The 14,442-nt window shown below is 44.4% G+C and overlaps 2 protein-coding genes across 2 annotated transcripts in view; both read left to right on the top strand.

Moving 5' to 3' along the window:
• eva1aa (eva-1 homolog A, regulator of programmed cell death a) overlaps window positions 1-2,167 on the top strand; it is a gene marked incomplete at both ends in the record, with an annotated part of 70,391 nt that extends 68,224 nt beyond the window's left edge. Inside the window, 2 exons of the mRNA XM_080833069.1 lie at window positions 1,088-1,234; window positions 1,731-2,167. Of these exons, the coding sequence (XP_080689195.1) occupies window positions 1,088-1,234; window positions 1,731-2,167 (584 nt within the window). The remainder of the gene's footprint in view (window positions 1-1,087; window positions 1,235-1,730) is intronic.
• Window positions 2,168-4,825: 2,658 nt separating this feature from the next.
• Window positions 4,826-13,928, top strand: efhc1 (EF-hand domain (C-terminal) containing 1; the record flags this gene model as incomplete). Its single annotated transcript, XM_080831847.1, has 10 exons — window positions 4,826-4,888; window positions 5,107-5,328; window positions 5,594-5,881; window positions 6,266-6,421; window positions 7,907-8,099; window positions 8,625-8,845; window positions 9,232-9,372; window positions 10,458-10,671; window positions 10,923-11,102; window positions 13,885-13,928. The coding sequence occupies 10 exons, from the start codon at window positions 4,826-4,828 to the stop codon at window positions 13,887-13,889; spliced, it is 1,683 nt and encodes a 560-aa protein (XP_080687973.1). The 3' UTR covers window positions 13,890-13,928.
• Window positions 13,929-14,442: the final 514 nt, after the last annotated feature.

The raw sequence follows: 14,442 nt of genomic DNA, 5'->3' as shown, positions 1-14,442 counted from the left end.
GGAGTCTGAGTGAAAGAAGGGGAGGGCAATTCAGAGTGTGAGAGCAGAAGAGAGATTGGAGGAGAAAGTGAGAGAGAGAGAGAGAGAGAGATGCGGAGAGAGAAGGGGAGTAGTGACTAGTAACTATGTCACATATTGTTGTGCAGGGTTTTGCCAATGTTCCACTACATTTTGTCAACTAATGACGGAGGGTGGAAACGGGGATACACTGGCCCTCTGAAATGAGCCTGGGCCTGGTTCAGCTCAGAACTGTTTAAGGGTCTGCTAGTCTCACTGTAGCCCAATCCACAGTTTGCCACATACGGGCACGACGACACGGTACAACTAAGGAGTCCGATTGGAAAAGCATCCGTTTAGGGGTCGTGTTGCCATGGCATTGAGCTTGTCCCTCACCAGATGTCACGTTTACCACAGCACAGCCACAGAGCCAAAATGACCCTATGATCATGAACTCCCAGGTTCGACCGCTGAAACAGAGCCGCGAACAACACCCGCTCGGTTTCCTCCCCCGGCCCTGTAATTCCATGCCTCTCAAAGCAACCGCCGACCCCACGTCCCCTCCATGATGGCTCTAAGTATAAACTCGAGCTACGGCCGCACTTTGGATTAGCGGCTGCCAGGGAGTAAACACACTCTCACTCAGGATCTGCCTGCTGAGTTCTGGTGTAAACACTGAAGTGATTTGAGGAATTTAAAAAACACACACACAAACAGACAGACACACACACACTCACAGCGCTGTCCAAGCCATGATGGAAATACTCAGACTGTTGCATGTGCTCAGACTACATGGTTACATGGTGACACATCAACTGTTTGGATAACGGCGATGTTAACAGCAAAGCCCATATAAATTAACTGAAAATCATGCACTGTGTATTTTATATGCGATGCTCACTGTATGGTTGAGATGGTTATGAGAAACTCGAGACATAAATCAAACGCATAATGTATATCATGAAACCCACCGCGATGAGTCAAGAAAAGATTTAGAATCATGTTTGAAAATACACATTCATGTATTGCAGAAATATGTAATTTCCTTGTGTTATGTGAGGATAAAGACTTGCCTTCTGTCGTTCGCCAGGGAAGAAAAAGCGAGGGAGGGAGACCGTGCCGTTCTCGGAGGAGAAGAACCCACAGCCGTCTCGCCCCCCCAGCATCAACGCCACGGCCCTCAGCGCCGACATGGCCCTCATCAGCAGCGCCCTGGCAACCTACACCTACATCGCAGGTGAGCACCCGTCCACTCTTATTCTCAGCCAATCATAGGCAGTGCCTACACCTTCATCACAGGTGAGCACCCACCCACTCTCACTCTCAGCCAATCAGAGCCAGTGTCTATGCCTACAAGACAGGTGAGCACCTACCTGCGCTCACTTGCAGCCAGTAGCAGTTTACACCTGCATATATACATCACAGGTAAACTGGCGGTCCCTTTAGTCAACTGCAGACATTCACTGTTCCTTCACTGACTTTATCCTTCTATCTCACTTTAACACTCTATTTCTGGTCCAAAGAGAGACTTGTTTGAACTATCCGCCTTTGACTGTGTTTCTAGTGTAATACTGTATTACTGTAGTGTTGTAGTAATTATGGTGCTTATCATTTACTCCTCAGATTGTGTGCTGATGGTGTCCTCACAAATAACATGTGTCTGCATGTGTGTGTGTTTGTGTGTGTGTGTGTGTGTGTGTGCATCTGTGTGGTTGTATGTGTGATTTTCATAGAGCACACAGAGCGGACGGCGCTTTACTTCGTGTGTGGCGTGTGCGTGGGCCTGTTCCTCACGCTCTTTGCCCTGGTGGTGCAGATCTCCTGCCGCACCGACTGCCCGCGGCGCCCGCACCGACCCTGCCGCTCCGGATCGTCCTCGGCAAACCGTTCCTCCAGCCGCCGACGGCACTCAGGCCGCGGGCCACACCAGCACGCCTACTCGGACAGCGACGACTCTAACTCGGACGACTCGGACTGGGACACGTGCTCGGACCTGTCGGCTCGACGGCACCGGCGCTTTGAGCGCACGCTCAACACCAACGTGTTCACGTCGGCCGAGGAGCTGGAGCGGGCGCAGCGGTTGGAGGAGCGCGAGCGAATCATCCGCGAGATCTGGATGAACGGGCAGCCGGACGTGCCGGGCACGCGCAGCCTCAACCGCTACTACTGAGGCCGCCGCTGCCGCCGCCACCTACGTCTACCAATCTCTTCCTTTCCAAGGGAGAACAGAACAAATAAACAGACCCTGACTAGGAGGAAAAGACAGGACAGGACTACTGGGTCAAGGCCGGCTAGGGTCGGGGGTTCGATTTGGAATTTTTTATTTCTTACTTTTGAGATTGAGTCTGGGTTTCAATTGGCTCCGACAGATGTGACATGATGTCAGCGTGCGTGGGACACGCCTTGTCTGGAGCTCCACCCTCTTCCTCCTCCCGCCCTCCCTGATAATAAACTGTCTCTTGAGTCGAGCGATGCGCTGGTCGAGCAAATGGACCTCCCATACTTCAGCCTTAAGCACAAGCCCCTGAGGTGACCTTACTGGGTCTATGCTACTCTGCACTTGGCTTTCTAACTTCAAACCTAACCCCTCTTCCTGGAAGTGGAGGGTGATGGTTGCTGGAGTTTATTTAATTTTTTTCTCAAATACCCAAAGAACTCAAAAGACAGAGCCTTGTGGGAGATGTTTTTGATTGTGGCAGCTCTGAATTGATAGTTAAATGCAGTTGTGTGGACAGGACCTCTGCTCTCTCTCTCTCCCTCTATTTCCCTCTCTTTCCTTTTTCTCATCTCCTGTCCTCACAGGAGGTTGGGGCTTTCAGCAGCATTTAAGCTCTCACAGGAAGAAGAAAAGAATAGTGCCTAAAATTTGAGGTCTGTTGAAGGACAGTTAAAAATATAAATATATAAACGACCTTGATGTTGACCACACTGCCATTCTTTGAAAACCAAAGGAGAATAATAAGAAATATTTGGTATTCATCTCAACCCTTAAATCTATTTTTAATATTTAATAGTTTCATTGTTTGATGTTGTTGTTTTTTTTTTATCTAAATGGTAATGAAATATTTTTATACAGTGGCAAAGCTTTGTCTGACACCTCAGGGATGCAATCCTAGTGTTTCTGCATACGATTGTTGATATTTTCTTCCTTAGAAGGGAATACTTACATTGCTCGAGATGTGTCAGCTAAAAAACACCATTGAAAACCTCAAAGAGGTGGAATACTTAAACTTTTTTTTCTATATAAAATATATATTGATATGTTATGCACAGTGGAGTGCCTTATCCTGCTTATTGGATTTCTTTGGTTTGTAGGGCCCAGTCAATATGTAAATTATTGATCATGTCGTTGATCATGATAATTTTTTTTATACTGATGCTAGTTTCTTATGCCCCTTGTTCAATTTATTTCTGACTTTGGTGAAGTGGCTTGCCAAAAGTTATACTAACCATGTGATATATGTGGGAAAACTCAGATGGGTGATTTAGTTGGTGCTACAAACTAGCAGGTTTAGCTGTCGGGGAACAACTACTTGCCTTCTGTCAAAGGCTTCTGAGCACGGCCAGTCACAGGTCACATTTTTGACTTTGCTCGTGTTCTAAATTAAAGTAAATGCTGACACTCCAGAAACACGAATATTGACCTTGGATACCATGGATAAGCCAAGAAATGTACTAGTGCAAAGTCAATCAACTAGTGCCTCTCATATGCTACATTTTTGTTACTTTCTGAAGGCAGAGCCTGAAGCTTCGCCATGCAAAGCTCTGAAAGGTGAAGTCCTTCACGTCATTATCTCAGTCTGAAGTACTCCTCGATGATTTTGTGAAATGCACCTCTGAAACAACTTGCCTAAATGCACCTGACGCCTTGTGCTTAAGAGGTTGTTGGCCTGGCCAGTCGTAAACAGCAAGCACAGTACAACATTCAATCACACCTAAAGAAACTCACATGTTCATAGCAGAACATAGTGTGATCCATTCAAATCCTGCCTTAATAGAGATGATTTAGGAGTTATTTATGTAAAAAAAACACACAAGGCAGAAATTGACCCTCCATTCAAATTGGACACACTGATTAAATTGTTTATCGGGAATGTTTGGTGTTAAAGAACATTTCTCTTTTTTGGATTCTATATTCTGTCCATGTATTCTATCTGCAAAATAAGCTAGTCAGTGTCCCTAGTCTGGTATTTTGCCACTTAAAAATGAAATGATGTCATTTTAGTATTGTTTGCCTTTTTTATGAGAGAACATACAGATATGTTTCCTTCGAGATAAAAACCCTATTTCTTCTACAGAACATCGTTTAGAGGGAGAATGGAACTTTGTCATTGGCTTAAGGCTGTGTGAGACCAAAATCCACTAGAGTTTGGAATAAACTGCTTATGGGGAAACGAGTTGCGTCGATGTGTAATTTTGTTGTGTTGTACTGCCATCTGCCGGCAATTCGAATAACATGCAGTTAAAGTTGATAATCTTGACTCGGGTTTCAGACACAGACACACGCACACAATGATTTGCTCAGTTCATGGGCTTCAGCCTATTTGTATACTGTATGCTATGTATCTATGAACATGGCTAGTAGTTCCAATTTTACAGCATATCCTTCACACGAAGAGACCGTGCAGCTAAGATTAATTTGTTTATATACTCCATGGCAACCACTACTATAATATGGTCTCCTTGGATACCGCAGTGTGTACAAATGAGAGTTCCACAGGGATATAAGAAATGTGATATTCTCACGAGACGAAAACAGCTGTGACCGGTGATGTTGCACTAAACTTCATTCCACGACATAGTTATAAAACTTGAGAAACGCGATAAAATGTCTTTAAACTCAAGCAATGGATTTCCCTTTTTCCCTGGATACACATTTCGCGACATAACGGTAAGTGCTCATTCGGCTGTTATTTTACGGATCGTAATTAGCTAGCTAGCAAATAGTTTTAGTCATAGCCAAACTTAACCTAACACAAACATAAGTCATTTTCGGTAAGCTAACTGATGGCGACAGTTTAAAAAAAGAAAAGTGTATTAATCGTGTGATGCGTTCTCTCTATAGAATACATTAAAGCCGCTTCAGTGTCAAATGCTTTCATTCTACAGAAGTCTGCCTTTCATAAATCTCAAACGCTGTCATACAAGAACGGCTTCGCTTTACCTCAACGACCAAAGGTAGGCATCGGGCAAGAACCCCTTCTGTCCGAGCAGCTGAGTTTGAACGAGGCTAAAAAGGTGCCCTATGAGATCCCCTCACTGACCTACGGCAGCGTCGCCAAGAGCCACCCGCTCGACTTCATCCCCGCTCATGTCGTCTATGACAAGAAGGTATGAGCACTCTAGGTCAAACTCTTACGTTTTATGGCTATTTCGTCATTGTATGCAGACTTGGGTAGCCAACCGAGAAATTTTTGTATCATCAGACATTCATGTAGGCACAATCATTTTGATTTTGCATTGACTATGTGACCAAAGAGTTTACCTTGCTTGCATCACCCCTTAGCAAATTTTCCGGAGCCACAGTGGTCAGGGTTGATCTCCAGGATTGGATATCCGAGCTCCCACTGACTGTTCCCTTGCTCTTCCCTTCAAGGTGCTGTGCTTCAATGGTTACTTCCAGCAGACAGTGCAGCACTCCCCCAATGAAGAGTACCGTGTGCGGCCGGTCATCTTCTATTACTACCTGGAGGACGACAGCGTGTGTGTGTTTGAGCCCACGGTGGAAAACTCCGGAATCCCCCAGGGCAAGCTGATCAAGCGCCAACGACTGCCCAAGAACGACCGTGGTGACCACTACCACTGGAAGGACCTGAACGTGGCCATGGACCTGTGTGTGTATGGCGTCACCTACCGCCTCACACACTGTGACAGTTACACACAGGTTAGGTTACACAAGTGCACACAAGCAGTGTTCACACTGTGATATACTCCCTAAAATACACACAGACACACACTCACATTAACCCATATCTGTACACACCTTGCCTAGTTGTGGTACAAGTTGTCACTGTAGTTCATTTTTGAAATTAATACAATTTTCCTTTGTTCTGGACATGTTTAGTTACTCCATGTGCCATAATCTCTTACATGGTTCCTCATGTACAAACATTTTCTGTATATCGACATACAGTACATATTTATTCAGTCCCTATGTATATTTGAGGCTATGTGTGTTTGTAAAGAGCACATCCCAAAATAGTCTCTTTATTTGTTTGTTTATTCATTTTTGTGTGTGTGTTTGGGTGTACGTGTGTGTCTGGATCAGGACTTCATGGAGAGCCAGGGTCTGGTTCTAAATGACCCAGAACCGATCCCATCTGACCCATATGCGCAACACCGAACCAAGATGCAGCCCCACATGGCCTACGCCACCCCATCAGACTTCGACCGCCTTAAGCAGTTCATCACCATGGACCGCAAGGTGACTGCACAAACATGCACACACCCAAACAAATGTACACACTGGTACTCACTTTAGGACAACATTTGCTTTTGGAAGTGTGGATAAGGTAACTGTAGCTGCCCTCTTCAATGAACCCTGGCTGTGCCCCCCCCCCAAAACACACACTGAAATAAATGATGGCCACCGGTTAGCCTGGATACCAGCCTGAACTCCGCCCACAACATTTTTGGGCTGGGAGATTCAGTCTGGAATCGAGTTAGTTGGGAGAGATTTAACGTTTCAAAAAGGTTGAAACGCAATCTAAACCAATCAAATTGTAAGGGCGGGCTTTATACGTTGATGGACAGATATAGATAGAATATACCGGAATATACATCGAACAAAGATGGCGCCGTCTCGGGAGCTTAGTGGGACATATTTTATATGATTTAAGCTATCTACACGACTTTTTTATGTCTACATTGACTCGGTTAGTTGTGTATACGCAAAACGAGTGTTGCCGAGGATTTTAGGTCCTAACTAAAGCACTCTAGACCATTATTGATCGGTTATGCTAACGCGTTGGCCAAAATAATCGTTGAAACTAATGGTAGCTTCTAGCCTTGAGTGCTAATTAAGTAACGTATCTCAGCAGATATTGACAGCGCATTCATTTTGAAAGAGGAACAGAGAAACGCGATCAAGGCATTTGTCGATTGAAAAGATGTTTTTGCCGTCCTTCCTACGGGAGCAGGTAAAAGTTTAATCTGTCAGATGGTAATACTACGTTGCGCTGATTGGTTCTAGGTATCCAATTCAGCGAAGAGGAATTTTCTTTCCTGGTTCGTTGAAACACGCCCCATAATCACAGCCCAATTGTCCGATCTCAGACTCATATTCTGACTAGAATTATGAGTATGACATCGTCAGGCTAGCCACCGGTGGTAACATGTGTTAATTTACTACATCCTGTCCTCTAGGGTTTCACGGTTCTCATTTTTAGCCACTCGGACTAAATCAGTAGTCTCTTTCTGCAGTGCTAATGCTAACACAGATGGTGCACATTGCTGCAGACTCCCTATGTCTGTGTGGTAGCCAGAAGGCACAGTGCTGTACAGTGACTAAACCTTGCTCTATTATCTCTGGCAGACCAGTGGTAAACTGTTAACATTCAATCCAAACACTGTAGTACACAATGACAGAATAATAGCTGACGCTAAACTTTTAGACAAAGATTAAGGTACCACGAGGTGAATCAAAGGTTCTGAAGGTTTATTCCACGTACACCTATAGGGAGTCAGTTCCGCATCAAGGTAGACAGGGTAAAGACTGAATATCAACGTACAGTAGGAGTTTAAGTAAGGTCAGCTGTGGGAGGTCATAGATCATAGGGGTGTGTTACAGTTGAGAGGTGGGACAGGGGGCTTGAGAGTGGGAGTCTCAGGTTTTTCCTTGTGTTATATGCGTATGTGTGTTTGTGTAAATGCATTTGTTTGTTTACTTGTATGTGTGTTTGTGTCCCAGGTGCTACGCTTCTTTGCTCTGTGGGACAACACAGACACACTGTTTGGCGACGCACGGCCCGTCACCATTCAGTACTACCTGGTGGACGACTCGGTGGAGATCCGCGAGGTCCACGAGCCCAACAGCGGACGAGACCCCTTCCCTGTGCTGCTGCGTCGGCAGAAGGTCCCCAAGACCATCAAAGCTGCCTGTGGTGAGTGTGTGTGTCTTTATGTGTGTGTGTGTGTGTTTGTGTTTGTGTGTGTGTGTGTGTGTGTGTGTGTGTGTGTGTGTGTGTGTGTGTGTGTGTGTGTGTGTGTGTCTATGTGTGTATGTAACTGCACAACCAGTTTCTGAATTGATATCATAAAGTAAGAGGTTTTAATCAGCCAGAATTAATTTCCTTAAATCTGGATCATGGATGCATGTAAAAAGTGTTTCTGTTTTCAGTTTTACTCTTTGCAATTATTACCTCTTACCTTACAGACCACCAATGACATTTTTTTTTTGTCTGACTACTTTCATAGCACATTAATGAGATTTTTGTGTTGTTTCACTTTTTACTTTCAAAGGTAAAGGATCAATTAGCTAGCAAGTTAACACGTCTTCACTTGGCCACGTGTTCTGTAGCCTATACATTCCTCTTCATGTTTTGTTTGTTGTTTGCTTTGTTTACATGTGTGAATATGTGCGGCGTGTGTGAATATTGTTCCCCCCCACCCCTCCTTGTTCTCCTCAGAGCCCTTCCCCACCTGTGTGTTGGAGGTGTCCTCTCAGGAGGTTCACGAGTTATACTCCCCGCGGGACTTCAGGGTCGGAGAGACGCTTAAACTCAGGGGCAGGAACTTCCTGCTGTATGACTGCGACGAGTTCACACGGGCCTACTTCGAGCAGAACCACCCGGACCTACCCCTCAATCCTGTCCCAGTGGAGAAGAAGGTCCAGAAGGACACTAAGAAGGTGAGATCGGTTTGGTGGAGTGGCGTCCATCTTACCAAGTCCTCATTAGGCTCACACCATAACTGTTCCTCACCTCTCTTGTGCTTTATCTGCTGCAGCAGGAAGCTTTCTCTCCTGTTAAATTATTGTTTATTTTTATCAGCAAGTGTATAATGTTGGTCTTTCATTCCTTCTTCATAGTACTTAGTAGTAATAGTAACTAATCACATCAGGCATATCAGGTTTCTAAATGTATCACATCAGGCATATCAGGTTTCTAAATGTATCACATCAGGCATATCAGGTTTCTAAAACACACTTTCTCTCTGTCTGTGTCGCTCTTTACATTACACACTCACACACACACACTCACACACACACACACACACACACACACTTGTTAGCACGTGATTCCCCCCTACAATGGTTGGGGATCTCTGGAGGACTCGCTGCAGAACTGCCTGTATTTCATCCCGGAGCCGCCCAAGAAGGACCTGATGAAGCTGCTGGAGAACGACCACAAGGTTCTACGCTACGCCGCGACACTGGTGAGTTCACACCAGTCTCAGGACTTCAATAGTGAGTTCACCCTGCTGACGCCAGTCTCAAGACTTAAATAGTGAGTTCACCCTGCTGACGCCAGTCTCAAGACTTAAATAGTGAGTTCACCCTGCTGACGCCAGTCTCAAGACTTAAATAGCACCCCCAAGAAAGACCACCAACTGGCCAATTCCATTACGGACCGCTGTACTTCACTGTAGCTCTTTGATAATCTCTATGATTTGACTGAAACACCTTGTGCCCCAGTAGTTTGGCCATTGAGGCAGGAAATCATTAGCACCAGGTTCGTGGGTTTGATTTAAAGCAGAGTGCCTCGGACATAACAGGTTTGCTATAAGGCCATTAAACTGTTCGGCTCGCTCTGTGATTATGTCCATCTGTGTAATCAGGAGAAAATCATGACATAAGCATAATTACAACGTGCAGCCATGAAACAGAGGAGTTTTGCCAGACTTAAAGCTAGATTCCAGAAAATAATGGATTCTGACTGATTTATTGAACTGCGAAAAAGTGCTCTTGTTAGGGAAGACACCCCACTGGGAACAGACTGGATTTGTTTTGGGGTGCTCAGCATCCTGCCCATAGCTCTTTAGCTGCTCAGCAATCAGTGTCTGATCAAATTCCACCCCCTACTGCCTGGACACATAGCATTCCAGTTAAGACTTCTTCCTCACAGGAAAGAGATCGGAAAGAATAAACTCAAGTTTAAACTGAGAAAATATAGTAGCATTTCTTTCTGCTCTGGAAGGTTATGGTTATAGTTAAAGTCATTGTTATTGTGATGGTTGTGATTATGATTATGTAAGAAACTTACAAAACATTTAAAAAATATACTTTTTTAAATAATGCAAAAATGAATGAATAAAATGTATTGATGGAAGGTTAGTGAGCAGGTCTGGCCCTGAAGTCTTGACTGGTGAGACAGTAGAGATATGGTAGACGGAGACGTTCACAGGCTGGAAAATAAATGTCCTCTTCAGATGTTCCTCCTGTAAATGTTCTTCAGGGAACCCATGGTACTCATGATTTAATCTGGTCTGATGTGGCCTGATGTTTCTCTGCTGTTTCACAGGACTCCCAGAACCCCCAGGACACAGGGCGTCGCTTTATCCTGTCCTACTACCTGTCCAATGACATGGTCAGCATCTTCGAGACGGCCACACGAAACTCGGGCATCATCAGCGGCAAGTTCCTGGAGAAAACACGCATTCCAAAACCCAGCAGCACCGTCCACAACCCGCAGTACTACGGTCCAGCAGACTTTGCCATTGGATCCGTCATAGAAGGTGTGTATTGTATCACTCTCTTTCTCTCTCACCCTCACACACACACACATTCTCACAGAAAGGGATAATTTATTTGATGGCACAGAGTTAAGAGGGCTATAGCTTTAGCCTAATGGCTTAGGTGACAGTAAAACAGAAGGATTCATGACTTAGAGGGAGAGGTAATATGGCGTGATCCCATGCTGGCCAACAGAACTTGAAACACCTCGTCAACAAACTCCATTCAAAACTCCTTTCCCCTCCTCCCTCAGTCTTCAAGCATCGCTTCCTGCTGACTGATGCCGATCACTACGTGCTGAAGTACCTGGAGTCGCAGGCTGACCGCATCCCAACGGAGACCGTGAACTCGCTGCGGCAGAGGCTGGGGATGGGCGTCAGTCTCCCTCAAGAGCAGAGCCAGACAGAGGCTGCAGAGTTGGCACAGCCTGCAGGTACCACCCCGATGCCAAGCGACAAACATGCCAGTTTCCACTCAGTCCGGCACCCACCAGCTCATCAGCCAGTGACACCCCTGGGGAGAACTGGTTGTTGTTGGTGGAATTTCTTTTTTTACATTTTCGTCTTACATTACACAGATCGGTTACTGATAGATTAATAATCCACAGCACCACCCTTTGGTTCCCTCACCCTCTTAGTCCACAGAAATCAGCTTGTTTTTTTCCCCTCCGAGTCGGTAGTGCTGTTCACCAGATAACCTGCAGCACCAACCTCCTTTTGCATAGGTCTGAATGTGTGGTTTGGGGGTGGTATGAGTGGGGTATGAGCTATGATTGGGTGACTAGCCATTTGTTAAAAGTTTCATGATTGATAATGCATTTAAACTACATCTCAGCTTAATGGTTGATTTGGTGCATTAGTGCAACACTTCAGACAAGCATTCAAACCATGTATTATGCCTCAGTTTTGATTCTAGAAGTAAACTAAATTCCTCCCAATTATTAATGTGCACACAGCTGGAAAGGCTATCCTTTGTGGTCGTAGTGCATGTCGTACAGTAGTGGGGCCTCGTTTATTCACGTTGCGTAGGGGTAATATGGCGTGATCTCATACATACATAACTTGTAACACCTTGTCAACAAACTCCATTCAAAACTTCTTTCCCCTCCTCCCTCCAAAACTAAGAGTATGCCACTTTCTAAGCAAACTTTGGGATTTATAAATCAAACCTGACCCATGCATACACACATAAACTGGAAAAATTAGAAACTACGACTCCGATGGTAGAAGGCTGAAACTCGAGAAACAACGTGAAATTGATACCATTGTGTAAAATTAATCGAAATATTATATAATATAAGGAGTGCACACGAACACAAAAAAAAATGGTACAGTTTGATTGGGATTCATATTTAATCTTTTATTATTAATACCTGCATGTTATGACATTTATTTTCATAAATAATGGAAATGAGGAAATGGAAATGAGCCCTAGTGACTAGTGACTATGTTTATGGCAGAGATAGTGACACACACACACTCTGAATTCTATCTCTGCATTTTACCCATCCAGGGTAGTGATACACACAGTGATATACACAGTGAAGCACACTAACCCGGAGCAGTGAGCTGCCTTAGGCGGCGCCCGGTGAGCAGTGATCGGGGTTAGGTGCCTTGCTCAAGGGCACCTCAGCCGTGGATGTGGGCATGGGAGAGCAGTGCTCTACCACTTCCCCCGCCGACATTTTTCCTACTGGTCGTGGATCGAACTGGCCATCCTCCGGTTACCAGCCCGAAACCCTAACCAGTAGGCCACAACTGCCAAATAATAAGGTGAACAATAGGACAAATTACGTTAAAACAGTTACCGTTTTCGATGTCGAGCAGATACAAATGCAGTTTCATATATTGTTATCACATGGGTGAGTGTAAAAAAGCAGGCAATAGCAAAGCGTAAAGACGCACAATGCTCGCACTGTGGGAAGAATGGAAGAATTCGGAATGAGTGAATTTTCAGATATCAGCCAGATTTAATGGCCAAAGATGATGAGTGGCTTATGATCCGGTTCCGATTACCAATAACTGTTCTCTTGGATCTCTGTACTGCAGTGGGCCCAGCTTTACAGAGAACCACCCGTAGAAACCAAGCCGTACCTGTCCCACTTCATCCTGAAAACAACCCTCAGATTTCTGTCAATCGGCACTTATCAGAGGAAATTTGATGACAGGTCAGGGTTCTCTCAGCCAACCCTTAGCCACGTTATGTCAGACGTGTTAGGAGGTCTAATTAGATTGATGCACCTTGTAAGAACACAAGGAATGAAGACAAATAACACTTTTACTTTTAAGTCTTTCAATGAACAGCTTGTGTCACACAAAACATTTTGTCACACCTTCATTGTATTCACGCAGTCGGAATGAATGTTTGGGGCGTCTCACAGACTATTTATAGCAATTATGGGCTTTAGAAGGGTGGGACAAGACGCTCGGTCACTTGCGCCAAATGTCGAGTTTTTTGTGATTTATACACGGAAAATGAAGCAGGAGTTTCGTGCGCACTGTGTTATAAATACAAGTATTTTGTGCGTAAGCACTTTGTTCTGTCCTTATGCCAATTTTTAACGGGAATCCTCTGCAGTTTTATAAATGAGGCCTCTTATGAATTGAATGGCTTACCAATATCCTGCTGAAGCTCTGACAACTGTACAGCTGTGCTGCTGGCTTGACGTCTGTAATGGTCTAAAAGGTTCCTCATTGTTTAGATTCACCCCAGGGCAACCCCCAGCTGGTAGTCTGAATGGAGCACTTTAAGAGCAAGTGCTAGAAACGAAGAAATGCTGGATGGGTCATTCAAGAGCTGTTATAAAGGGAATGACTCAGGCTATTTGAACAGCTGAACAGTCTGACATTTGACATTTACTGTGTTGAACACTGGTCAGAAAATAAATGCATGAAAATCTGTGGTTGGCATCAAGTCCCAATAGATCTTAAGCTCAATCATCTGTTTTTTTCTGTGCATCAAAGTTTAAGGTTTGGTTCATAAACTTTTTAATTACATTTTTGTTTAGGGAATGTGTGTTTCAGGCCCAAATCTTCTTTGTGTCTATTGTTTAAAGTTTTGATGATCAAAAAACAGTTTTCATTGCAGTGCACTCTCAAATGTCAAAACTGTTTTTTGATCATCAAAACTTTAACTCCTTCCCAAAGAAAATAAACTAGACTTGGAAACCCAAAGCTTATGACATAACACCAGTCATATCTTTCCCCCCACTCCAGATTAATCTGCAGGAGCTGAGACATCAGGGATCTGAAAGGAGCCAACACCACCCACCCTCTCCTCTCCACTTCTGTCCTCTACGCTCATCTCACCACTACCCGTCTGAAGCAGTATTTCCTTACGAATCAATAAAGATGACCTGTTTTACTCTCAGTCAGTCTCATTCACCAATCTCTATTGAATCACTGTGTTACTTAACCTCAGACGAGCAGTTCTTTTATGACATCTTTAAAGACATTGATACACTGACTCATTCTAAAACCTTCCGTAGTTCTTCAGACAGTCTCCAAAGGAATGGAAGAGGAAAAGAGAAGGTTCAAACTCAAATGTGCAGTCAATCTGAGTGGTAAAGAACCCTTTGAAATTACTCTTTTTGCCAACAAAAAGATTTGGGAATCATGTGCATTTTTTTGTTCTATGTGTTAACTCTGAAGAACTTGTGCCTGGTGCTCCAGAAGTAGTAAACTCCTCAACATCAGATACTCTTTTCCCAAAATAACAAAAGTGACCTCACCAGTCGTAAACTCTTTTCAAGTTGAAATGCAGCAACATTTACC

The sequence above is a fragment of the Sprattus sprattus genome (assembly GCF_963457725.1).
Source record: "Sprattus sprattus genome assembly, chromosome: 2".
Taxonomy (NCBI): domain Eukaryota; kingdom Metazoa; phylum Chordata; class Actinopteri; order Clupeiformes; family Clupeidae; genus Sprattus; species Sprattus sprattus.
This window is presented reverse-complemented; position numbering and strand designations above follow the sequence as displayed.